A 25385-nucleotide genomic window follows, 5' to 3' on the forward strand; every position below is an offset into this window, starting at 1 on the left:
CCTTCTAGAAATGTCCATCTGCCCTCCACACCCTCTTGCCTACCGAGAGGATCTGCTCTCGAGCTAGGGGCGATGGGGAAGGGAGAGTTTGGGTGGGAGGAGGGGAGGTGTTAGGTTCTCCATCCAGAGGTCCAGACTCTCAACCTTCACGCTTGGTATCTGAAAGGTTGAGGTATAAGGTTTGGGACCTCCCGGATGACGTGATGGAGGTGTTGCTTTCGGCCAGGCGGCCGGCAGCAAAATCCCTGTACGTTTGGTGTAAGTTCTGCGACTGATGCAGAGGTCACAATGTTGATGCTTTTCAGTGCTCCATTCCTATGGTTTTGTCTTTCTTACTTTCTTTGGCCCACTGGGACCTTCAAGTGGTACCATTAAGGTTACATCGCGGCACTGTCCATCTTTAAGCACTCGTCTGAAGAATGTTCTTACTTTAAGATTCCTTTGATTTCTCAGTTTCTTAAAGGACTGACTAAGGTTTTCCCGCCGTCTCCTTTTCAGGTGCCGGTTTGGGATTTGAATTTGGTTTTGAAATTTCTCATGGAGGCTCCTTTGAACCTTTGCACCTTGTTCTTTTAGAGTACTGTCTTTCAAGACTGTGTTCTTTGTTGCGGTTACTTCCGCTCGCAGAGTGAGTGAATTGCAGGCACTTTCATCTAAGCCACCCTTTACTGTGTTTCATAAAGACAGGGTTGTACTGCGGGTATGTCACTCTTTTCTACCTAAGGTAGTATCTGAATATCATTTGAGTGAAAAGGTGGTTCTTCCATCTTTCTACCCTGCTCCTCTTCCTGGTAAGGAAGAGGAGCAACTCCATCGGTTGGATCCTAGGAGAGCTCTGAGCTTTTACATTTCTAGGATATCTGGGGTCAGAGTGGACGATCAACTCTTTGTAGGATATGATGGACACCGATTGGGTCAGGCTTTTACCAAACAGACCTTGTCTAGGTGGATTATCCTCACCATTACGGAGTGTTACCGATTGGCGGGTAAGGACCCTCCTGAAGGGTTGTGAGCTCATTCCGCTACAGGCGTGGCAACTTCCACAGCCCTCCAGCGGGGGGTTCCTATTAGGAATATTTCTGATGCAGCCACATGGGCTTCAATCCACACCTTTGTTAAACATTGCTCCCTGGATACAATCCATAGTCAGGATATGGCCTTTGGGAAGGCGGTTCATTATTCTGCCATCTAATTAGGTACTCTAAATTCTTTTCCCCTCCTCCATTTACTTGTACTGCTTTGGGAGTCTGTCAAAGATGTGGAATACGTTGGAGGACACAATCCGTTCCAAGAACAAGTTACTTACTAACTGGTAACGTTCTTTCAACTGGATGTTCCTCCAACGTATCCCACATGGCCCACCGGGCTTGCCCCTCTGGAGGAAAAAACTTAAACTGAGGCTACGGGCGCTGTGCGTCCTATCTGTAACATCCGGTGAAGTCGCCCTCGACTGAGGCCTTCGAGGGACATCGACATGACAACATCGACCCAGGATGCCCACTGCTGAGAAAGTCTCTGAAATTCACAGCTGTGGACATTACATGTCAAAGATGTGGAATATGTTGGAGGAACATCCTTTAGAAAGAACATTACCAGTTGGTAAGTAACTTGTTCTTTAATAGCATAGGCCATTTTGATTTGAAGGACTCCACTAGGACTGTTTTATCGTATGATGGTCGAGACTACTGCCATCTTAGTTATAAGGCAAAATAGGAATTTCTGCAACCGCAACATTTTCAATAAAGGTTTTACAAATTGTATCCATTGCGTCAGTATCAATACTTGTGATACCATGCCTTCCCTGCATTGTTGACCAACGAACTCCAAGGAGGATTTGTGCCCTTAGGAGTTTTAGAACTTTTGTGTTGGAGTACATATATATCTATATTTCAAATGAATTGTCCTCCCACGTATTCCTCATTTTATGATATCTCTATATCCAGCCTTTGCTCCTTTGAAACTATTTTCCAGCAGGGGGTGCTGTGCGTCGATGCCTGTCGACTCGATGTCTCTCGAGGGCCTCTGCCTAGGTGTCGACGTCATCGATGGTATTGAGAAACCTGAAGGTGTCTTGCTCGTCCCCAGGGATCTGTTATACAGGTGGTCAGGACACAGCCATCGCTATTGTATCCAGTTCCTGTGGGTGGACCAGTGCGGGAGGATCACCTGGATGGGGGGGTCCTCGGAGAGTGGAAGTGGGACACCAACAGGTGTTACGTGGTGTCCCCCTTCTTATAACACCTTTTCCCCATCCTACCACGTAGGATACTCCGAAACTCTACCCCCCTTTTCCGACATGAACATTTTCTTACACCACAAAAGACAACGGACTAATACCAGAGCCGTTTACCTGACATGTCCCAACGCAAGGGTCAGTCAGAGTCAGGCAATTAATTACCACCAACACCTGACGGCCCTTTCCCCTCCCCACAGAGATAAAAGGTGGAGCACGAGAGCACCCTACGAGCAAGGCAGACCGCACAACCCTAAAGCTATTCCAGGATGACATTTCAAGAGGAGGAGAAAAGTGTAAAGAAAGCGAAGGGGCGACAAGGAGAGAAGCAGCCGTACCCTTTTCGACCAAGACCCGCGAAGCCTGCATAGAAGGAATAATAAGAGAGAAAACAATAGCCAACGTGTGCTGTAGCAGATGTCAACGAAGCACGGAGCCCTCCTCCACTGATAACCAAAGCAGGGATAGACGGTTGCTACTGTGGTACCGCCCTTAACTCCAGAGACAAGAAAAGCGGAGTTCAACACAGCCGGTGAGTCGAAAGGGAAAACCGATAAGAAATCGAACTGTGTTGACCAAAAGTTGCAAATAGCAAATTGGGGAAATTAAAGAACTGTTAACACCACATGGGAAAACCAGCTGCAGAGGAGTCCAGCGCCATATGGGTGCTCACTCGAAAGACACTGGCTGATCCCCCTTATTTTTGAAACTACTGATACCAGAAGTCCTTAAGAGTGCCTCAAGGAAAAGGTGCAAGTGGTCATACAGGGGTCGAGTGAAACCCCCTGTAAAGTCGAAAGTCTTTAACCGGCAAGTCATTGGAAAGCCAAGGGAAAAGTCCTGTATCGTGATAAAGTAGAAGGAACTGTGTGACTGGCAAATGTTAACCCAGCTGAGGGATGCCTGCAGAATGAGGTGGAGCATGATGCCCCAATGAACATTGTGTTGACAAGAGTGAACCCGACAGAGGGAGGTCCACAGTGGATTGTTTAAAAAGACATAGAGACTTGTGAATGCAACAGGTGGAATCTTTTTAATACAAGCCGTAGTGAACCCGACGAGGAAGGCTAACATTCGAGAAGGGTCTGAGCCCGGAAGAGGGGGTGCGGGCCAGGGGTGAAAGCCATCACCCAACATAACGAAATAGATGAATTTCTGTGAATAAAAGCCTAAGTGGACCTAACGGAAGGAGGCTGCCATTCGAGAGAGGTGCGAGTCCTGAAGAGGGGGACCCAGGTATGAAAGCCACCTCCCAACATACATACGGAAAATGAACGTGTTCTTATTTTGAACACATCAGGTCCCCGGAGGCAAGAGACTTTTTGTAGAAAAGAGACTTAACTACCGAAGATCCTGATACCTGAGAATGGAACCGTAGTCTTGTGCTGGGAAAGCCTGAGAGTGGGCTGTGCTCATGAGTCCCGCCTTGTCCTGTGCTCAAAACGTCAGGAAGGGAAATAACATCCAGACTTATCATTTGTGAACACTTCTTTCTTTCTTGTGAACCTTATCCCACACTCTTTTTATATTTAGTTGTAAGGATTGGCAATAGTTCTTTTAGTGTAGGTCCTTTTATTTGACAAGGCACCACTAGGACTGCCTTATTTTTTGATGGTCCTAGCTTGCTCCCATCATATATTTAGGCTTCGATTAGGCGTTTGTCCAACCTTCCAGTTTAATAAACACCCTTGAACTGTGATCACTTGTGTCTGTCTTTACTGTTGTCACCATGAGTTCCTTACAGTATATAGTGCGTGCAGCGACCGTTGGCTACAGTTCAGTTTTTCCACGACAATGAATGCTTCAGATTATCGTTGCCCTTCGGTTTCTTTGACTAAAACCTTTTGGTTTGTTAAAAGGGCATTGTCGTCGGCATCATCCACTCTGAGATCAGGGTTTAAAAATGGCACGACTGTGGGGCAAAGATGTCCCTTACAGACCCCCATTGGGTGTGTGTATAGTAAATCGATTCTGCTTATTGAACTTTCGGAATGTGGGTCTTGCCGATCGATTACAGCAAAGGCCCTGAAAGAGCAAAAAAGGGAAGCTAGCTGCAAGTAGGCCCCATAAATCCCCTTGGACAACGACGTCGAAACCGCGATCTGACGAGTCGAGAGATGACTCTACTCGTCGGAAGAAAGCTAAAATGTACCGATCACGTAGTCGCTCACACCACATGTCATCTTCGTCATGGCAGTCGAAGAAAAGGCACCACAGATTGCCATCTTCGCCATCGAGTTCCTTCCCGGAACGTGTCTCGTGCTCGACCAAATCGGCCTCACCGGCCAAGTGGGAGAAGTTCAGAGTAAAGATGCTCGACGTATTTGGCCTCGACCCTCTTGAAGAAAGATAACAGCCATGCCAGTGTCGACAAGCACGACAAAAAGAAAGCAACGGACAAAACATGTGTGCCCTCGGGCCCAGGTGTCCATGAGAAAACTCATTGAGAACCCCTCTGAGGCTCTCTTGAGTCGAGGAAAGGCTCCTTTGAAGCCAAAATAATTTACGCCATTGGTGCCGAGAGTCTCCACGTCGAGCTCTAAGAAATACTTGACGCCACAGCCGTCAAACCCCTCTGCGTCTTAGACTTTGCCATTTTCGATGCAAGTCCCTAAATCCTCAGAGGATGTCAAACAAAATATTCACTCCACTGCCCAGGAAGGATTTTTTTCAAATCCCTTTCCTCAATTTATGAAGATGATGAACCATCTTCAGATTAATCTCGTGGATTTCGATTGCATTATGGGCACATAATGTTCCAGAGGCCTTAATATGAGAGGACTCGAGAATAAAGGTTCTACTTGACACCCTGCAATCTGCAAATGGGTTGGACACTTCCCCAGAAATAGAGTTTGGCATGCCAGATCCCTCGGGAAAAGGGTGATGGGTCTTACAGAAAACTGATGTCTAGAGTGATAGAATATTTGGGATGGCGTAGGCCCCTCAACATTTCAGCAGGATGACTTAACTGATTTCTTTTAGACAAGGGACCCCAGGAGGACCCTAGTTTACCATTCCAGATTGCTCTGCAAAAGAGAGTAAATGCCAACTGGGAGACGCCAGAGTTATTTCCAGCTGTGAACAAAAAACGAACCAGCAAGTACCGTGCGTCAAGTATTGACCTGTACTATCTAACAAAACATCCAACTCCTGAAAGCTTGGTAGTTCAGGCCGCCACTTCTATATCCAGACAACAGGCATACACAAATCCCCTCCTCCCCCCAAACCGAGATGACCAGTGTTATGACGCTTGGGCTAAAAAACGTTTTCTCTGCGGGAGTATTGCTCTTAAATCAGCAAATGCCACGTGTGCACTGGCCAAGTTCCCTTTCACGTTATGAGATTGTTTAGCGATGGCGGCTGAACATACCCCAAAGGGGAAGAACAAGAGAGCTTTTTAAACATTGTCAAGAATGGGAAAGATGCGATGTGCAAATCCCTCCAGACTGGTGTTGACTCTGCGGGCAGTATCTCAGCAGAGCACTGGCGGCTAGCACTGTAACGTGCAGATTCTCCAGGTCGAGAAAGTCTGGTTTTGCTCCAGATGTACAGTCCAGACTTCTTAACAGGCCCTTTGACGGCACAAATTTATTTGGCGCAAGGCTGATGAGAGCCTGAAGAAGCTGCAGACCTCCAAAGCTCCACTGGTACAACTTGGGCAGGTCCTTTCGTTATTACTCCTCAGTTGGAAGAGGGAGAGGACTGTCGAATCAAAGAGTTCAGAAAGGATTCCCCAGTGGTGGACGGGGAAGAGATGCCAAGACTGCCTAGGAAGGGGCTGCTTTACCCTCAGCCGCTGCAGCAGCTGCCTCAAAACCTCTCTGAGCTATTACTCCAAAACACCCCGGTGGGAGGCAGACTCTCACAGCATCTGCAAGAATTGCGGGGTATTCAGATGCTTGGGCTTTGGAAACAGTGGCCCAGGGTTACTGCCTTCCCTTTCTAAAAAGGCCTTGGGATATTCCACCGGGGAACAGCTCTTTCAGAGTTCCAGATCCGCTCCTTATACAGGAAATCTATTTTTTTAAAACAATTTTTATTGATTTTTTTTCATCAAACAACACAAACTAAATTTACATTGCATGTAATAACCTTTCGAATACACATTGCTTAATTCGTGACCACTGTTTCACTCATTCCCTCCCACCCTTCCGAGCCTACTCTCTCATGTGCTATTTCGTCGTCTTGTAATATGGATTCCTTTTCAATGGTTTCTGTTGGATCCTGGTCACTCGACCCGTCTTGCGTGGGCCCAAATAATTCAGCTATTAGTTGCTTCCAAGCCATCAAGGTATCAGCCTCCTCCCCCCCGCCCCCCAGCATTGCTTGCTTCCTGCCATAGAGTAGTTTCAGCCTCAGCCCATTTCTGTAGGTCTTTCCACCATACTTCTATTCTTGGTCTATGGCATGCCTTCCACCCCATAGCAATTCTTCTCTTTGCAAGTACATACACCAGGTCTTTCAGTTTACTCACATGCTTCAGTTTACATGGTCTAGGAAACCCTCCAGGCAAGCTCACACTGTATCCACCACTATTTTGATCCCTTTTTCTTCCATCCTATGTGCTATTTCTCCACAAAATCTCTCTATTACTGGGCATGGCCAGAACATGTGTACCATTCCAGTCTTTTCTTCATCGCATTTGGGGCATGATTGTCGTCCTGTGTTTTTAAATTTGGCTATCCTTTGGGGAGTCATATACGCCCTATGAGTTATATATAATTGTATCTGTTGTAGTCTTGCATTTCTTGACACTTTTTTTGTGGTATCCTTGGGCTCGTTCCCACATCCCATCACTCATTGGGGCACCCACTTCCTCTTCCCAATCCTGTCTGAGTTGTACCACTTCCTTCCCCACTTTGGACATCATCAGCTCATATATTCTGGATATCTCATGTCCCCCCTCTGCTATGTCATATATAGTATCTATGGTGGTGTCTGGTTCATCTCCTAGTACTACTTCGGACCACGTCTCTTTGATTCGCCGCACTACCCTATGGTATGTGATATACTGTCCCATATGCAACCCAGTTTCCTCCATCAACCCCTCAAAGTCCCTTATGCTTCCCTCTTCCACACATCGCCCATTGTTGCTATCCCCACCGGTGCCCAATGCTTCCTGCAGATCAGTCTTAGTTGCTTTTCTTTTCCCGCCAGTGCGACTAATGGCACTTGTGCGGAACACGGGGATGGATTATCCATAATCTGACAGGCTCTACGCCATATCTCCCACCCGAGTATCATCATCTTTGGGCGGCCTTCCATTTCCGACCTGGGCAACCACATCAACTGTTTTAGGAAGTATGGGGCACAATCCAGTCGGAAAAGCCTGGATTCTGAGGTTGGTTCTTCAGAAAGCCATTTAGCCACATATTGCAGTTGACTTGCTATGTAATACATTTCATAATTTGGCAGTTTTATACCCCCTTTCTCTTGTGAGTTTTGTAGTTTCTAAAGAGCCACTCTGTTCCTCGTCCCGTGCCAGAGGAATTCTCTACATATGCTGTCTAACCTGGCAAAGAACCGCCTGGATATCGGGTATGGGATGTTCCCAATATGATGTACCAATCTCGGCAGAACCACCATTTTAAGCATTGCCCCTCTTCCCATCATCGCTAAGGGGAGCTTCACCCAGAACTTCATATTATTTTCAATATTCTTGATGGCTTTCTCTGTGTTGTATTGATGCTCTGCTTCTACCGTTTGGTATTTGTTTATCCCAAGGACCCATCTTGGAGTTAAGAGACTTGAACAAGTCCAAGATGGTTACCCTTTCTCAGATTCAGCTTCAGGACTGGATGCTATAATTGGACCGTCAGGATTCTTACATTCATGTGCCAATCCATCACAAGCACAGAAATTACCTGAGGTTCGCCATTTGCAGTTCTCATTGTCAATTTCGAGGTCTGCCTTTTGGGCTGACCTCCGCCTGAGGGTTTTCAGCAAGTTGATGGGGGTGGTGACAGCGAGTCTCACGAGAGGGGGCATTCACGTCTACCCTTACCTGGAGGATTGGCTGATCAGTGCACGTTCTCCCGAACAGGTCCTAGAACTTCTCAGCTCCACCTGTCACTCCCTCCACAGACTGGGCTTCTCCCTCAACTTGAAGAAGTCCCACATGATACCATCTCAAAGGCTCCAATTCATCAGGGCTGTACTGGACGTATTCTTGGGAAAAGCCTTGCCATTCGAGGTGAGGGCTCAAGACATTCTGCAGATGGTCAAAAAATTCCAAAATGCCCAGAGTCTTCCGGCCTTTGATTTTCTGAGGTTGCTCGGCCTCATGGCATCTTCCATTTTCCTGGTGCCAGAAGCTCACCTGAGAATGAAATCCCTCCAATGGTCTCTCGGGACAGAATGGTCACAATTCTCGGGCAAAATGTCAGACCTCTTTCAGGTTCCAAGCAGTGTAGCACAAGATCTTCTGTGGTAGACCTACCTAGAAAACATTCTGAAAGGAGAACTTTTTTGGCAAACATAGCCATTGCCAGAGATCATTGTAGTGACAAACACCTCACTCACGGTGTGGGGAGCCCACACCCAACCATCTGGCAATTAGCAGTCGTTCTCTTTCGGAATCCAAACTACGCATCCATCTTTACTTTAGGAGCTGAGGGCAATCGGACTAGCACTGACGGCCTTTCTGCCCTATGTACGGGTAAAGAATGTCCTGATGGTGACAAGACAACACAGTGGCCATGTTTTACCTCAACAAGAGAGGAGGCATAGGGTCACTACCACTGTGCAGAGAAGCAATGCAGCTTGGGTGTGAAGTTAGACTTAGCCGGAGAGGAGAACACGGCGGTGGACGCTCTGAGCAGGCAGAGCACAGTCTCCCACGAGTGAGAAATAGCTCAGAAAGTCCTTCGCCCTTTGGACAACCCCTCAAGTGGATATGTTTGCGACCAGTGCCAACCGGAAGTTCAAACTGTACTGCTCCAGGGAATTTCCCCCAAGAGGAGCTCTAGGAGACACGTTCATAGTGAACTCAATGTTTCCACTCCTATACGCGTTTCCTCCATTCCCTGTCATTCCTCACGTAATAAGGCGGTTGAGAACATTTGGGAAACCCATGATCCTAATTTACTCCTTGAGGACGTGTCCGGACCTTCTGGACATGTCCATCTGCCCTCCAATACGTCTTCCACAAAGAGAGAGGACCTTCTCTCGTGAGAGGAGGGTTGGGTTCTCCATCCAGAGGTTAAGACTCTCAAACTTCACGCATGGTTTCTGAGAGGTTAAGATACAAGGATTGGGACCCCTCCAACGACGCAATGGAGATTTTGCTTTCGACCAGAAGACCAGCAACAAAGTCCTTGTACCACTGCAGTTGAAACAAGTGCTGTAGCTGGTGCAGGGTTAAGAATGTGGAACCTTTTACATGCAGTACACCCATGGCGTTATCATTCTTGTTACACCTGGTTAATCTGGGGGTCCTGGTTGGTACAATTAAAGGTTATCTGGCAGTGCTTTCTATTTTTAAGCGCTCCTCTGAAGAGGCATCTTTCTTCAAGGTTCCACTGGTTATACAATTCTTGAAAGGATTGACACATGCCTTTCCTCGGGTCTCCTTTCAGGTCCCCGTTTGGGATCTAAACCTAGTTCTAAAATTCTTAATGTGTGCCCCAGTCGAGCCTATCCACTCCCGTTGTTTAAGATTGTTAACTTAGAAGACCATTCTTTTAGTGGCCCTTACATAGGCCTGTAGGGTGAGTGAACTCCTTACAGTCTTCTATAAGGATAGAGTGGTCCTTAAGGTTAAACCTACCTTTCTACCAATAATTGTGTCCGAGTTTTGTTTTAACGCACAAAATCATTCTAACTTCTTTCTGTCCCCCACCTCATCCTGGAAAGAAAGAGTAGAGGCTACACAGGCTTCACCCAAAACATGCACTTTGCTTCTGTATTTCAAGGATGTCTAAATTAAGACCAAACGATTAACTGTTTATTGGATATACGGGTCATAAATTGGGTATGGCAGTTTCAAAACAAAACCTATCTAAGTGGATCATCCTTGCTATCTCTGAATGCTCCAGGTTAGTTGAAAAAGATCCTCCTGAGGGGCTCCTTCCTCTGCCTTAGAGAGGGGAGTCCAAATTAAGGATATTTGTGAGGCGACCACATGGTCCTGAGTCCACACATTCACCAAGCACTATAGTCTGGACTCTTCCTCAGGCTGGGAAGGTGGTTTTGGGAAGGCAGTGTTACATTCTGTACACACAGGCCAATAGGAACTCCCAAATTCTAATTTCAAGCTGAAAATTCTGACACCCTCCTCCAGAAATGCAAACACTGCTCTGGGAGTCTATCATAAAATGAGGAATACATGGGAGGACACAATCCATTCGAAGAATAAGTTACTTACCCATGGTAATGTTCTTTCGACTGGATGTTCCTCCCACGTATTCCTCATCGCCCTCCCATCCTACCCTGCAGTTGAATTTCCATGTTACAGTTTACGCTCTTTCAGGGTGAGTAGCTGTCGGGCGTTGGATAATCCAGTACATGGAAAAATCGGAACTGAAGCCAATAGTCGCTGCGTGTGCTATATACCATCAATGACTACGACACCAAGACAAAGGCCCTCGAGGGACGACGAGTCGACAGGCATCAACGTGCAGCGCTCCCTGCTGGAATTAATTTCCGACGCAGCTAAAGATGGATATGGAGGTTTCATAAGATGCGGAATATGCGGGAGGAACATCCAATCAAAAGAACATTACTTGTTCATTTCTTGTTCATTTCTTTTGAACTTGAACATTTGTGCACCTTTCAAGACCAGAGACATTACCCTTAGCACCTTAGTGTTAATTTTAGAATGTGAAGGCGAGGATAGGATTTCAGACCCAGAACAGTTTGCTTTGGACATCTTGACATTGGACAGACCTTTAGTTTTGTTTGAAGTAGAGAAAATACCTCCCAGAGTATGGACAGTTAGGCATTTTCCAACCCCTTTTTATTTAAATAAAGGTTTATAGCCATAACCATGAATCTTCTGTGTCAACGCCTCATTCCTGGCTCCTCGCACTGCACTGCATATTTCACTTATTCTTTCTCTTCTTGGGATCTGATTGTTGTTCTGTTGTTGATCATTTAGCCTTCACTTGCCATTAGTTTTTGCCATTTGTGAGGAATCCATGGGTATCCTCCCTCCTTTCCCTAGATTAGGCTCCACCCCAGGGGCCAGGGAACGTCTGAAGCTGCCGGATCCTGACACTGGGGGTGGATATGTGAGGGAGGGCTACCTGGGGGTGAGGGAGGTGACTTGGAGAGGAAGTGAGGTACCAAGGATGAGATATGGTAGCCCCCTTTTTCCTTTCACGATGTTAGATCAATTCCCCAAGCCTTTGGGGGTTACTGTCATTCCCTTCCTGGTTCTCCCATTGACTTTGACATATATAAACACCACTTTGGTACCACAACAAGTAAGAATAAAACACATCGCGTTGGTACTGAGACTAGGAAGAGGCCAAGCAACCGCACGTCAGACTCTGACTTTGTCAGTGAGCGATCTAGATTTGATGAACCAATAATCTTAGCAGGAGATTTAAAAACCCCACAAACAGAGATGATGTCAGCTGCAAGGGAAGTTCGAATCCCATGCAAGGTACGGAGCGGCAGGCGAGGTGGTTGGAGGAAATAAGTTGGTTGCAGAAGACATGCTGTTAGAAGCGAAGCTGGTGACGGGTGGAATCCTGTGGAAATCTTCCATACCGAAGCAGACCCAGCGGAGCACTGCACTGAGACGCTGTCCCACAGAAGCAGACCAGACTTGGCAGCGACGCTGTGGAAACTACCGGCGAGTCCACCCGACGGAGCAGCGACCCCGGAGCACAGAAAATGGGCATACATGCCTAGAAACACATATACTTAAGTTTTAATTACTGACACAAACTTGAATTAATTCAAGAAAATAAGATACTTCGAGTTGATGGAAGAAATGAATGCAGATTGAATCAATGATACATATGAATACTGTGAGATATTCCCTAAAGTGGCAGTCGAAATTTCGAAATCAGCATCGCCTTCGCCAGCAAATAGACTTTGTGAAGTCCTGAAAACAATCATTGGCAAAAGCCAGGAGAAGTGATGAATGTGATATGTGTAAGTATAAAGACAACTGGCACACAAAACCTAAGAAGGCCATTAGGAAGTGAAGATAAGAGTGCCACTAAACCCCAGTCAGCAGAAGTGAACTGTTGAACTATGAAATCCTGGTAAGGGAAATTGCCAGGTTACAAATGAAGAAGGATTATAGTAATTTTGTTGTGGAAAGAAATCTGCACCTCAGAGGGAGATCTGGCAGGAGAGTGTACTAGGCTTTCTGTAATGTAGACGAAGAACTGCTTTGTTACGTTTACCACTTGATGAACTCTTGTGAAGTTGTACAGGGAAATATACCAGCTTCTAAGTGGATGAACTTTACGTTGTGCAAACCTTTGAGAACTGTGCAACACAAGAGGGGCTGGGACTTGCACTCCTGTGTGTCATTTTTGAAGTGTCTGAGAACGTGTGGAAGGGAGTTCCCTCCTAGAGTGAGAACGATTGCAAACATTGGAACAATTCTGGGACACTTGTTATTTTTGAGACGGAACACTCGCACGTTTTGGTACCATGTGAGGGCAGGAATAGGTTTTGACACAGACAGAACATTGCTTTGGACTTCCTGACTTAGACTGGCATTAGTTCTAGTCCGGTAGGGGAATCCGCTCTAGAAAAGGGCAAGTTAGGCCTTCTCCCTACCCTTTTCATTTAGTAATATAAATCTATAGCCCAAACTTTATCTCTTGTCTTTGTCTTCTTCATGATGATTCACATCTCCCTATTTCAGTGTTTCTATATGTTTTTCTCACCTGACTTAGTCAGAGATAAATCTTTTGATTGGTGGCCTCCATCACTGCCCTCTTTCCTGTTCAGTAATTTACTGCTGGGCTGGGGTATTAACTCTAAGTGGACTTTGCTTGGATTGCAGCCCACTTGTTTCTTTCTTCTCAAACATAACCTGTACAAATAGCTGCTGTCCATTATCCTTTGACCCTTTTTTCCTCTTTGGTGTCTGTGAGATGGAAAAGTCTGTTTAGTTTCTCAGGGCATCGGTTTACCTAATAAGGTTGACTGTTGGTTGGTACTCATTGCCACTCTGTGATTTTTGTTATTTTTAAGACTCTATTTTAGCCATTTAGCTGTACCTTTATGTATTCTTATTGCTTTGTAATTCCTTAAGCGTTGTGAGGCCCAATTTGAAGTTATGGGACATTTAAGTGGATTGAGTTAATGATGGCATATACCTCCGCAGGTTCAACATTGGCCTGTGTGACCTGACCAAGGTTCGTGATTCAGCAAGGCCCAATGGCTCACTCTTCCAATATAAGGCTGTTTTAAATGATGTTCTGGAGTGTCTTGCAGTGTTTGAAATGGTTGTTTTACCTGTATACAACCACATTGTGGGCATTTAAAAAAAAATGTTTTATGGCCTGCCATCGATATTAAAGAATCCTAAGTATTCTGACACTGAAAAATTAGACCTGGTCCTCAGCTTTTTTTTTTTTTTACATGTGTTCACCTATGCTCTGCCCCATTCTCACTAACATGCGAGACAATAATATTAGAGGACTTCAGTAAAGTGGGTAAGTCGCCAACCTCTTTATCAACCACAATTATTTGATCCTTCATATTACATGTCGATCTTTGGAGAGGAGTTACTGGGGGTAATTGTGCATGCAGTCCTTTTGCATTCGACTTCTATTTATTTCCTTTTGTGCCATTACATTTTTGTGTGGTGGTTTTGTCAATCATCTCAATTTCCTGGCATAAAATATCAATAGCATCTGAACTTAGACAGGTCGATCTTCGTGGCCCTCTGGGTAAATCGGTCACAAATTATTCAGCATCTGGTAGATCTGCACAACCACTTCAGGAAATAATGGTTGAGCCCCCATATGGAGAGTGAATTTGATTGATCATGCGTTACCTTTAAAGCCTCCTGGAACATTGACCCCAAAGGTTTCGAGCACCAACAAACATCTCTCCATGAATCTAGCTTTAACTAATTTTATAGACTAGAAAGATGTATGGAAGAAACTGATTTCATTTGTAAAATTAGAGGCAGTCAATCCCACAAATGGTAGTCCTTTCTTAAATAGAACTAATCTTCCAACCAAATTCTTCTATGGAATTCAATTCCGTGTCTCTCTACAATTCGAAATGGGGATATATAGAGATTGGAATTGCCCAAATGGGATAGTCTGACTAATTGGGTATTGTTAGAATTATCCTCCACTGCAATAACAGCTTTATTATATTTGTGTACCAATTTACTATTGGAGTTGGGATATAATCTCACAACAAGGTATGAAGAGCCGTTTAAGGGCTAAAATAAAAATCCTAAAAATACTAGACCTTCCATTGTAAAACACATAATAAGGAACGATATACAATATAAAAGTCAAGTTAACTAGAAAGGGTTTTCTTCTGATACCAACTGACCATGCACAAATTTGACCATGATAAATTTGGTATGTTGGAACACAGGAGGTTACAACTTATTTTGTAATCAGTCAGAAGTTAAGGCTCTGATAGGATCTAGTCATTTTTTTTATTGCAAGAAACATGGGCAGTAAAAGACTTTATAGTTGATGGCTATACTGTCGTCCACTGCCAGGCAACTAAAGGACCTCATGGTAGACCAATGGGTGGCCTGGACATAGGTGCACAGTCATTCCTTTCAATCAGTCCATATTGTTTGGAATTCACTTCCGAATATATACTATCTGCTATTTTGCATCTCTCTTTGTCTGTAAAAGACATATTGATTATTAATGTCTATTCCCTGTCTGACAATAAAAATATTAATGAAATTGTGTCCGCAATTGATAACATAATTAACACTTGGCATCAGAATTTCTTAAATCATAACATTTTAGTCGGTGGAGATTTAAACACCCCGAATCTGGAGAAATTAAATACCATCCATATTGAACGACATGACCTAATGAGCTATTTGCATTCGATACTGACCAGGAAAGATCATGGGAGGAAATGGGCACAACATTTCTACACTTGGGACATTCTTTGTCTTAATCATAAGGGAAACAACTTGAATTCTAACAGCTCTACCTGGACTAATAGAACCAGTGCCTCCACTTTGGATTATGTCCATGAGGATAATGAACTATTGAGTTGTTGTCAACCTATGATGATCTCCTTTATCACTTTTAGTGACTATGCAATATAGGCGTGGTAACTTAAGATTCCCCAAATGCATGAGATAGCCCATTACAATGAACCTGTCCAAGTAAATCTCACAGGGAATACTATAACCTGGAGTAACAAGAATGTGGAGAAATTAAATCGATTTATCCAGGATTATAATACTTTCTTGTTTGCCTGGCTCCAGAGTAATTAATGAAATCTAGGTAATTGATGAATGGGTCCAACCTAAACTAAATGCAGTACATGGTAGCATTACTAATATACACCAGGGGTGTTTTGACAGAGATTTTGATAGCTAAGCAACGTTATCGAAGACAATGTAGAATCACTGACAAAGATTTATTTACGTAGTTATGAGGCAAAACAGCGGCTCAGAACTCTGGCAAATGCTAATTGGAGATATATTTTCAAATTATTGAGCAAAAGGGATGAAAAAAGATATTGGGCTATGATTAGACCTAATAGCCACTCCCTAACTCGATCGGTATTGATTGCTGGAATCGAGCAGTGAGCAAGCTTTATTATATGCCCAATACCATTCCAATTAAAGCACAAATCTATAGCTGAAAAAGTGATTTTGTTTTGTGAATGTTTTGGTATTGAAGATATAATGTTCTTATCTTCAATTAACAGCTCTCGAGCACCTGGTCCCGGTATGATTCCCAATATAATGCTAAAGGACAATCCAGATTTTTGGGCACCCATTCTTGAAAAGCAATTTCAGATGATACTAAGAGATTGTATTATTCCGACGATTTGGCAGAAATCTATTATGATCGCAATTTTTAAAGGTGGTGATCATACTAATCCAAATAACTATAGATTTCTGGGTATGGTGGGTGCCATGCAAAATATATTTGCTGCTTTGTTTCAAAGAAAACTAAACAAATGGATTAGTGATTGTGACATTTTGTCACAATTCCAAACTGGTTTTCATCGAGGTATGAATACCTTTACTAATATTAGTTTACTTAACTATTTCATTGCGGCTTCCAAACAGAAAAAGCAGGACCGGCTATATGTAAGTTTTATTGATTTTAGTAAAGCCTTTGACACAGTATCTAGGCCGTGTCGTTGGGAAAAACTAAGTAAACTGGGTATTGATCCATCCATATATATTTATATTCTGATACAACCGTGAGGATCAAAACAAATAATGATGGAGCACTTCACCCCGGATATGGTACCAATACTGGTATTAAGCAGGGTTGTGTATTAGCCCCTACCTTGTACAATTTATATGCTCCGGATATGGATCAATGCATAAAAAGTATCCGCAATTTTCCACCTATCATTGGGACCACCCCAGTACCATGGATCTGCTATGCTAACGATACCATTCTCATGAATCATACTCCAATTGGATTACAACGATCGCTTAATGCATTAGCTGAATATGCCCAAAGTAATAATCTCCAGATAAAAGACTTAAAAACAAAAATATGAATATTGGGACAGAGAAATAAAACAACCATATCCTCTTGGCTATTAATGGTGTTAAATTAGAGGTGGTTGAGAGGTATACTTATTTAGGAGTTTCTATCAAAAGTACTCCTTAAAATGATTTTATTGCAATAATATCCGCTTAACGGTGTTGAAAAAATGGCTCTTAGGAGGATTATGCACAAGAAAGATGGTAATAACATTGAGGGCCTTTTTAAGGTTTATACAAGGTAGTAGTATTCCTAGCATTACTTACGGGCTTGCGACTATACCGGAAACTAAATTAGAAGGGATTGTGACGCTTGAGGCAAAAATGATGCATTCTATTTTAAATATTTCTCAGTCAGTTCCTGTGACTGCACTTAGCATCGAACTTGGCATCACATCAGTTAGATCCGTACGATTGATTCAAATATGTGCTTTATATTTTGACATTATTTTGACTGTCTGATGAAAAATCGATCTATGGGTTATTGGCAGAACAATATAATAGAAACTGTAACAACTTTTTTGGTTAACATGAAAGAAGGTGTTGAGGAATATTTGAAGCTTCTTAATTTAGATCTATAGGAGATATTAGCTAATCCTAACTGAATGAATCTTAAGAGGAACGCTAGAGCATGATTCCTGTATGAACATCGACTATTTATCTAATTGCACTATGTACAAGGAATATAGTACACAGGCCTTTACTTTGGGTGCCCTAAGCTCATATCTTACTAAACTTTGCTCTAAAGAGGTCAGAAGATTTATTACTAATTTGCGATGTAATACTTTACTGACTCTTGAGCATACAGGGCATTGGGCACGGATTCCAAGAGAAGAAAGACTCTGCCGATTATGCGGTTTAAAAATCGAGACCTCTAGACATATCCTCACACAATGTATACAATTAGCAATGGAGTATGCTTATCGTTATAACAAGTTTGTATCCATAATTGCACATATTGAGGAAAATCAATTCTGTGCTGCAATTCTTTCGGGTGAGTCTATTGTTATGTCAGGGGCGGCTTACTATGTTTGAAAGAAGGCCCTTACCTGAATAATTTCCCAGAAATAGTAATAATTACATTTTTATTGATTTCATGGATTTTAATGTATCCATTGTTTTGTTTGTGTTGTTTTGATTGGTGGGATCACCCACTTTGGATGATTCATTTTATTTTGCTTCCTCATCAAATTCTGAGAGTATTTTATAGATTTTATTGATATTTAAATATGTTCCTTTAATATGAGTTATCTAATTGAATGTCTTTCTATTCGATGTTTGTAATCAAATCCAAATAATGTCTGCAATTTTATTATATGGCTTGATTTTAATATTGTGTAAAGGTTTGTTTTGACCATAAAAACAAATAAATAATACAAACATTTGGGTGTAATTTGGAAAGCATATTTTAATCCTACCTGTAAATAATGCACTTTTTAACATCTTTTCCTATGGTCTCTTTGTGTGAAATAAATGAACTCACAGGTTAGATTAGGGTAGACGGACAAAGCAAGGACATATTTTTCACATGTGGATGAGCTCTTTCCTGTTATATATTTACATAAAAGCGGTGGTTCTACTAATGCTGATAGCATCACAAAGTAAGCTACTATGATAGTATGGTTTAATCTCCATCTTTGATTCTTAATAGATGCTTTCTACATTTTTCAGTTTACGGAGATTTGTGGAAGACGGGCCTGTTTGAGCGCATGTCACTGTCAACAGACGAAGATGAACATAGTATTGAAATGCATTTGCCTTATACAGCTAAAGCCATGGAAAGGTATGCCGCTGAATGCGTTCTCCAAGGGGAAGGTAGGGAAAGGAGTCGGGTTGTCCACCCTTCTGCTCTGTATTTTATGGTTGGAAAAGTTTTTAAATTAATGTGAATTGTCAACTTTAGTTGGCTTAGTTGGCATATCACCAGTGACCACATGATTAATAAGGGCAAATAAGAAATGCATTGGCCTGTATAATAAACCCAGACGCTGGAGCTGTGCTATTAACCACCATCTTCCGTTGTCAATACTTGATTAAAAAAAAGTTGGCTAAGTACAGCACATTTTACCCCTTGGGGTGTTCCTCCTTTAAAGCAGGTTGCTTTCAGTTCCATCTGTTACTTTGTGCAGCAATTGCAAAGAAGAGTAAAATAGTTTGAAGAAATAGAAACGTCCCAAATAAATAATATGCAACCACCGGTCTAATAAAACACATACAGCAAAAGTCAAGTGAAGCATTGCCTTGTGTTCATTGTGCCTTCAGCTTCAAATCCTGGACCTGATGTGCACTTTTCAACTATTCCCTATTAACAAGCGAAGTCCTAGTTTGGTAGGAAATAGGTTTGTGCATATTGGTTATTATTATTGTTATTTTACATTTATATCGGCGCAGAAGACCCCCGGGTATCACAGCACTAGTTCTAGTAAGTGCGAAATGACAGTTTATAAGGTGCTAGACAACGCATACTAGTTACTAGGTCTAATTATTATTACAATAAATGGCAGTCTGTATACAAACCTGGAAATAACGTTCTCATGACATCACTACCCATCTATAATAACTTGTTAAAGTCGAGTTGTCATCACAATGCTGTTACTTCCGCTATTTATATAAGGTTGTGCCCAGCTTTGCAGATTTGTTTTTGTGTTGTCTGTGACGATACACAGCAATTGGTTGATGAGGAACAATTATGGTAACAGAGTGTTTAGTGCACTGCTGGAGTTCACTGCAGGAGAAACTTAACAATGTTCAAGTTAGCACTTGAACACTAAAACAGAGTTTTAGTTTGATTAAATCTTCTTACAATATGTTTATGACCAGTTACAAACTGCATTTTGTTTTTGTGCTGAACATATTCTACATTTATTCTAGATATGAACAATCTAAAAATATATTGCATCAGCTTGAGTATAAGACCAAGCATGAAGGCGATGATGGGGTGATCATCTAATCTAAGAAAACAAATCATCTTCCATACGTGAAAAGGACATTGCAAGTTGTTTCATGACCTTTTAATGAAATACTCGGTGATTTGAAATATTGTTGTTGCTTACGGTGGGAGGTACTTTATACCATATACACAGTACTCTATGAAAACTGTAACTTGTCGATGCTGCCTGTTCTCACAAAAGTGCATTTACCTGAACGAGTTGTGACAAATCCAAGGAGATTGTATCCTCTCCCCAAGGGGGAGCCACCCCCCTTTTGGACTAGGGAGGTGAGCCTGATACATTTAACAGCCCTAGGGGACAGGGTAAGCAGGATCCCTCTGAAAGTTACTCCCCACTTGGGAACAGGAAAACCCCAGAAAGGGGTATAAGTCGCTAACCTCCCCCCAGACACTAAAGCCTTTATGGAGTATGTAGGGGCTAGGGTGTATGATCATCCTATAACCTCTTTAATAATGGCTGACCCTGGTACTGACTCAGTCTAACACCCAATCTCCTTGGAAGACAGCGGAGATGTGAGTAAACCGGCCCCCTAGAGGAGTGTCATTCAAAGAACCAGTGAGGAGAGTGCCTCTGTGAAGCCCTCAGAGTTCAACTGCGCCAAAGTGCCTACAGGAGTTTTGGATGGTTAGGGAGCGAGCATGCCAGACGTGTCATCTCGGCCTCTGGTGTGCACTAGGAGAGTGCAGCCAGGCACAGAGAACGAGCAGCCGAAGCAGTCAGAAGCAACCATGAGAAAGGAGTACCTCAGAGGGCTAAGGCAAAACCCTGAGAAGCCACCTAGATCCCCGCCCGAGTGAGCGGGAGAGAAGAGTGGCCCATGTCCATTGCGGAGTCAAGTTGACAAGTCACGTAAGTGGCTTTGCAGTGAGAGAAGTCCTCAGCAGATTCCACACCACCCCTCCCGAGGGGCATTGTTCAACGGAAGCAAGTATACAGTGACTCCAGTGGAATGTGAGGTGGGCGGCAAGGTGAGAAAGAGATGAACCCGGGAGAGGGGAGAAAGCGAAGAAGCCCTGGGTGGAGGGGTAAAATGAGAAAGAGGGAAACCCCTAAGCAGGGGAGAAAGAAGAAACGATAGTGGGGATAACGGAGACGCCCCCCGATTGTGGAGAAAGAAGGAAGAGACAGCCTAGAGTGGACAGTGAAAAGGAGAAGAGCTCCAGATTGGAAGGGGACAAAACTCCTGGGAGTGGAGAAAGGAAGAAAGCCGCAGATTGGGGAGTGGGAAAGAGACAACCTCCCCAGAGTAGGCAGAGTACGAAGAAAACCCAAAGTGGCGAGAGAGAAAGAGGCAACCCCTAGAGTGTGGAGAGAACAAAGAAACTCGGGAGTGCAGAGAGAAAGAGGCACACCCCAGAGTGGAGAGAATGAATCTCCACAGTGGGGAATGTGACAAAGGAGATACCCAGAGTGGGGAAAGAAGGAAGAAACCCTGAGTATGGAGTGAGGAGGAAATTCCAAAAGTGGGGAAAAGTGAAAAGAATCCCTGAGTGGGGAGTGATGGTGGAAAGAACCACAGAGTTGGAAGTAGGAATTATCGGAGCCCAGAGTGGGGAAGAGGCTGAGAAGACTGCAGAGTGGGAGCAAGAAAGACAAAAGTCTCTCTGAAGGGAGAAAGGCCTGGAGAAACCTTGATTCAGAGGAGAAGCAATGAGGCCTGTCTGGAGTCCGAAGACGGCACTCCAGCACGAAACAAACTGTATGCCGGGAATTATAAACCTAGGTAAGGGCCTATGGTAAAGTGACATATGGTTGGGGGTCAGAAGCAGCAGTCTTCCATTTAAATGGACAGTTCCCAAAAGCATGCATTTGTTGTTTTATGTCCTTTTTAGAGCTAGGGAAACAGACTAAGTTAGAGAAGGATTACGGACTAAGCACTTCATTTAGGTTTAGACATCCTAACAAGCACCAGTTTACCATTTTCTGTTATATTGTAGGGCTTAGAGTTAGGGGTTTAGGGAAAACCTAGACCTTTTTGAAGGTGCCAATAAATAATAATTCTAGCACACTGTACCCAGGTGTTAGTCCTCCTTCTGACCTGTCACAAATGGCAATTTTTATAGCAACAACTTAGTCTTATAACCTATCACCCAATTTGCAAGGCTGAGTTATGTACACAGTGCTTTACACAGGGAATTAAAACTGTTGCTGCAATAATAGCTTCTTTAACTAATCCTCATAAACTATCTGTTGTGGATGGTTTACTTTTCACCTTTTTTTTAAAACCATGTCAAATTTGGGGACCAACATTAAACTTAGACTGGCTTTAGTGGGCACTGTGACCTTATGTCCCATGGAAATAGTTTGCCAAATTAGACCCTCACGCCAGTGAATATTTTTCTATGATCTGACTAAAAAGACAAGAGTTAGACGGTGTCCAACTCATCAGAAAAACATTGTTCAAGATTGTGTTTAAATCGAACATTTCAATCTTTCAAATGTTCTTCTCACTTCTATGTGGCTGACTCCCAGATCTATTTTTCTTTTTTTGATTCTCTTCATTCTGTTTCTGCCTCTCTTTCAACTCTCCAGTTCTTGGTGCCCTCTTGAATCCTTCTAAAACAGAGATCCTTTTCTTTCCTCCAACACCCCCACCTCCATCTCCCTGACTACTTCTGCCCTTCGTCTGTTACCCTTTTCCTCATCTGCACGTAACCTTGGTCTCCCCTTTGACCCTCTACTTTTTCTCGAACCACCGGCACTTGTCACCTTCACAATATTTGTCCCTTCTTTTTATTCCATGCTGCTAAACTACCATTATATTCTCAATATTTTCCTGTCTCGACTACTGTTCTTCTCTTTTTATGTGACTGCCTTCCGCACACCTTACTCCACTCAGTTTTCAACTCTGGCATTCGTCTTTTCTTGCAACCAGCTTGTTCTTTGATCTTTTTGTCTCCTGTCCATTTTCCTACATCCCTATGTCTCATCTATCCATTTCTTCTGTATTGTTTTCAAATGTTATCACAGACATGCTCCTTGCTATCTTACTTCTTTCATCTCAGTTTATTGCCTTTCCTACTTCATTTGCACACAGCACCACCTATTAGCCTCTCCCTTCTCGTCCCCAAACTATGGAACTTCCTGTCTCTTGATATACTTTCCTCCCCTTTTCTTCACACCTTTTTCGCTCCTCTATAAGCGCATCTCCTTTCCCCTCTTTACTAGTTTTTACAATCTCCTGTTCTGATTATTTTTATATTTCCACCAAAACATATTTGGTACCTTATGTAATTATGCGCAACGGTTAGGCGAAAGCGCTTTATAAATTCCAATAAACTACTGTAAGGGTGTGGAAGGAGGAGATTGACTCACATATGGCATGTTTTTGGTAGACTTATTTGTAGGAAAAAGGAAGAAAAAAACCTATTTATCCCTAACTCTGAGGGGGTTTCATTGCCGCAACTTAAGCACAAAGGAAATGTCAGAATGTCTGTAAATAATGTGTCAAGTCTTCTTGCTCCAGAGGAATGACTCCCTTCTTGTGGGCAAACAAAGTTCCACACAGCAGGGGGAATGTCTCCCTTCCACTGTCCTTTCTCAGGCTAGTTTTGGCAGTTCAACAAAATAGGGGGAATGCTCCCTTACCTTGGCCTTTCTCAGGCTTTCTCTTGAGCCTCTCCAGCAGCTCAGCTGCACAAATGTGGTATTCTCCCCTGCCAGGTACTGCCACAAAGAAGATGCATGTCTGAGGAAGTATTTATGAAACTGGGTTTCTTCCAATATCACTGGTATACTTCCCTGCTAGGTATACTGTGTCCCCACTTGTGATTCCTCGACCCTGTCTTAAAGCTTTCTCGTATTTGGGTCCCATACCCCTTCACTTAGACTTTTCCTTCTTTTGTTTGTGTCCCAGATCTATTTCTAATACTCTCTCAGTCCAGACCCCTTTGGCATGCTTTCTCTCGTTTGTGTCCCAGACTGCTTCATGGGCCCAGGTAGCCCTCATACCTTGTCGGGCTTCCGGTCCTTGGCACCGGTCTGAGGTTTCCCCGAAACTCCCGACGGCATTCTTCTGCTTCATTATATTTGTGCACTGCCTCTGATGGCTCCACCGTACTTCTCCGCAGCCAGGCTGCACGTCTTTGTTCGCCACCGTCGCGCAGCGTTCTCTCCTGCCTGGACCACCTTCTCCTGCTTGTCTCGGCCTGCCGATCCTCGGCAAGGCAGTAAGAGATGTTGGAGTTTCAGCGTCCTAGTCAGCAAATTTGTCTTCAACTTCTCCATCTGCGGTATTCACTTTGCTTGCGATACCTCTGGGGAGGGAGTGACTCAGAATATTTCCTCCCATTTCTAAGCAGTCTCCCAATGAGGAGCTAGACTTCATTAAGGTTGCTTTGAGGCTTCATCTTGGCTCCAAGACTCTTCTTTGTCTCAGTATGTTGTAATGAATGTCCAATGGAGACAACCCTACTCTTCTTCGTCCCAGTACTAGAGGTATTAGTGATCTGAGACAAGTACATAGCAAAGGTTGCAGGGTTAGAGGAAGGTAAGGAAAGAGGTGAGATTTCCGCGTCTGTCCTTTATGTCCTGTTTGTATCCCAGAGGGGGAATGCCTCCCCATGAGATCCTCCTGCTGAATACCACCCCCAGGAAGACTATCGGGTAGCAGCCTCACCTCTCTGGCCTCATGAAAAGGGTCTCCCCCTCGGGGAGAAGGGCTGATGTCATAGGATTCATCACACTGCACAAAACATAAAAATACTTGCTTGAATTGATGCTGTTCCTCTGATGGGTGCAATGAGGCTGTAGGTTGACTTCAGTGGTTTATTTATGTAACTGATGTTCTGTGCACCGACTTCCCATTATTGTGCTCCACAAGAAGATTTGATTCTAAAAAATGGCCTTCAATTTTCTGTGAAGAGGAGTTGTGAGTTGTCGGTGCACATCCATATCTATTGAATTATTGCAATCATCTGATCTTCATTAACATGTATCAGCCTTGAGTAGCTCTCTGTGGGTCGGGAAGGTATCAGTGCCCTTTTTCAGTGCACTATGTAGCAATTTCTGTTCAGGTTTTAATTTTTTACGGGGTTATCCATCGCTCTAACCCTCTAAGTCCAGCAAGCGACTGCTTCAGCTCTCTGCCAAAACTCTTGAGCATACATATACTGTTACGTCCTGTATTCTGTCATCCATGCAACGAGACCTGTGTACTTTTGTAGCACCCAAAAAATGTGTTCATTTTATGCAGTGCCGGGTGAATGCCCCTCCTCTGTCTTGCCCTTCTGTCCTTTCCTCTGCTTATTCGGGATCAGACACGTGCGCCACCAACAGCTCTTTTCCTTTTGTTTTTTTTTCAAATCAACATTTTCAATCTTTCTCCGCTCTTTCTGGGCTTTGCATTCATTTTTGTTGTTTTACCTATGCCAGGTAACCCGTGATTTCCTACCTATGCATTGTGTAGGTGTCACTACACAGCATTGGATCCTTATGCTCTCTACCTTGAGTACTTGTGGCCGGACCACCACTGGGATGCCTGCTTCTAATGCGACTGTCGTTAAGCACACTTGGCTGCCAGCTGCTGCACTCATTGGAGGTCTTTTGGCACTGACTT

At 43.5% G+C, this 25385-nt stretch overlaps 1 protein-coding gene across 1 annotated transcript in view; it reads left to right on the forward strand.

Annotated features, from left to right (window-relative positions):
* MEMO1 (mediator of cell motility 1) overlaps nucleotides 1-25385 on the forward strand; it is a 577616-nt gene that overhangs the window by 290163 nt on the left and 262068 nt on the right. Inside the window, exon 5 of the mRNA XM_069607894.1 lies at nucleotides 18549-18660. Coding sequence (XP_069463995.1) covers nucleotides 18549-18660 — 112 coding nt within the window. The remainder of the gene's footprint in view (nucleotides 1-18548; nucleotides 18661-25385) is intronic.

The sequence above is a fragment of the Ambystoma mexicanum genome, chromosome 4q (assembly GCF_040938575.1).
Source record: "Ambystoma mexicanum isolate Mex_15411 chromosome 4q, UKY_AmexF1_1, whole genome shotgun sequence".
Taxonomy (NCBI): Eukaryota; Metazoa; Chordata; class Amphibia; order Caudata; family Ambystomatidae; genus Ambystoma; species Ambystoma mexicanum.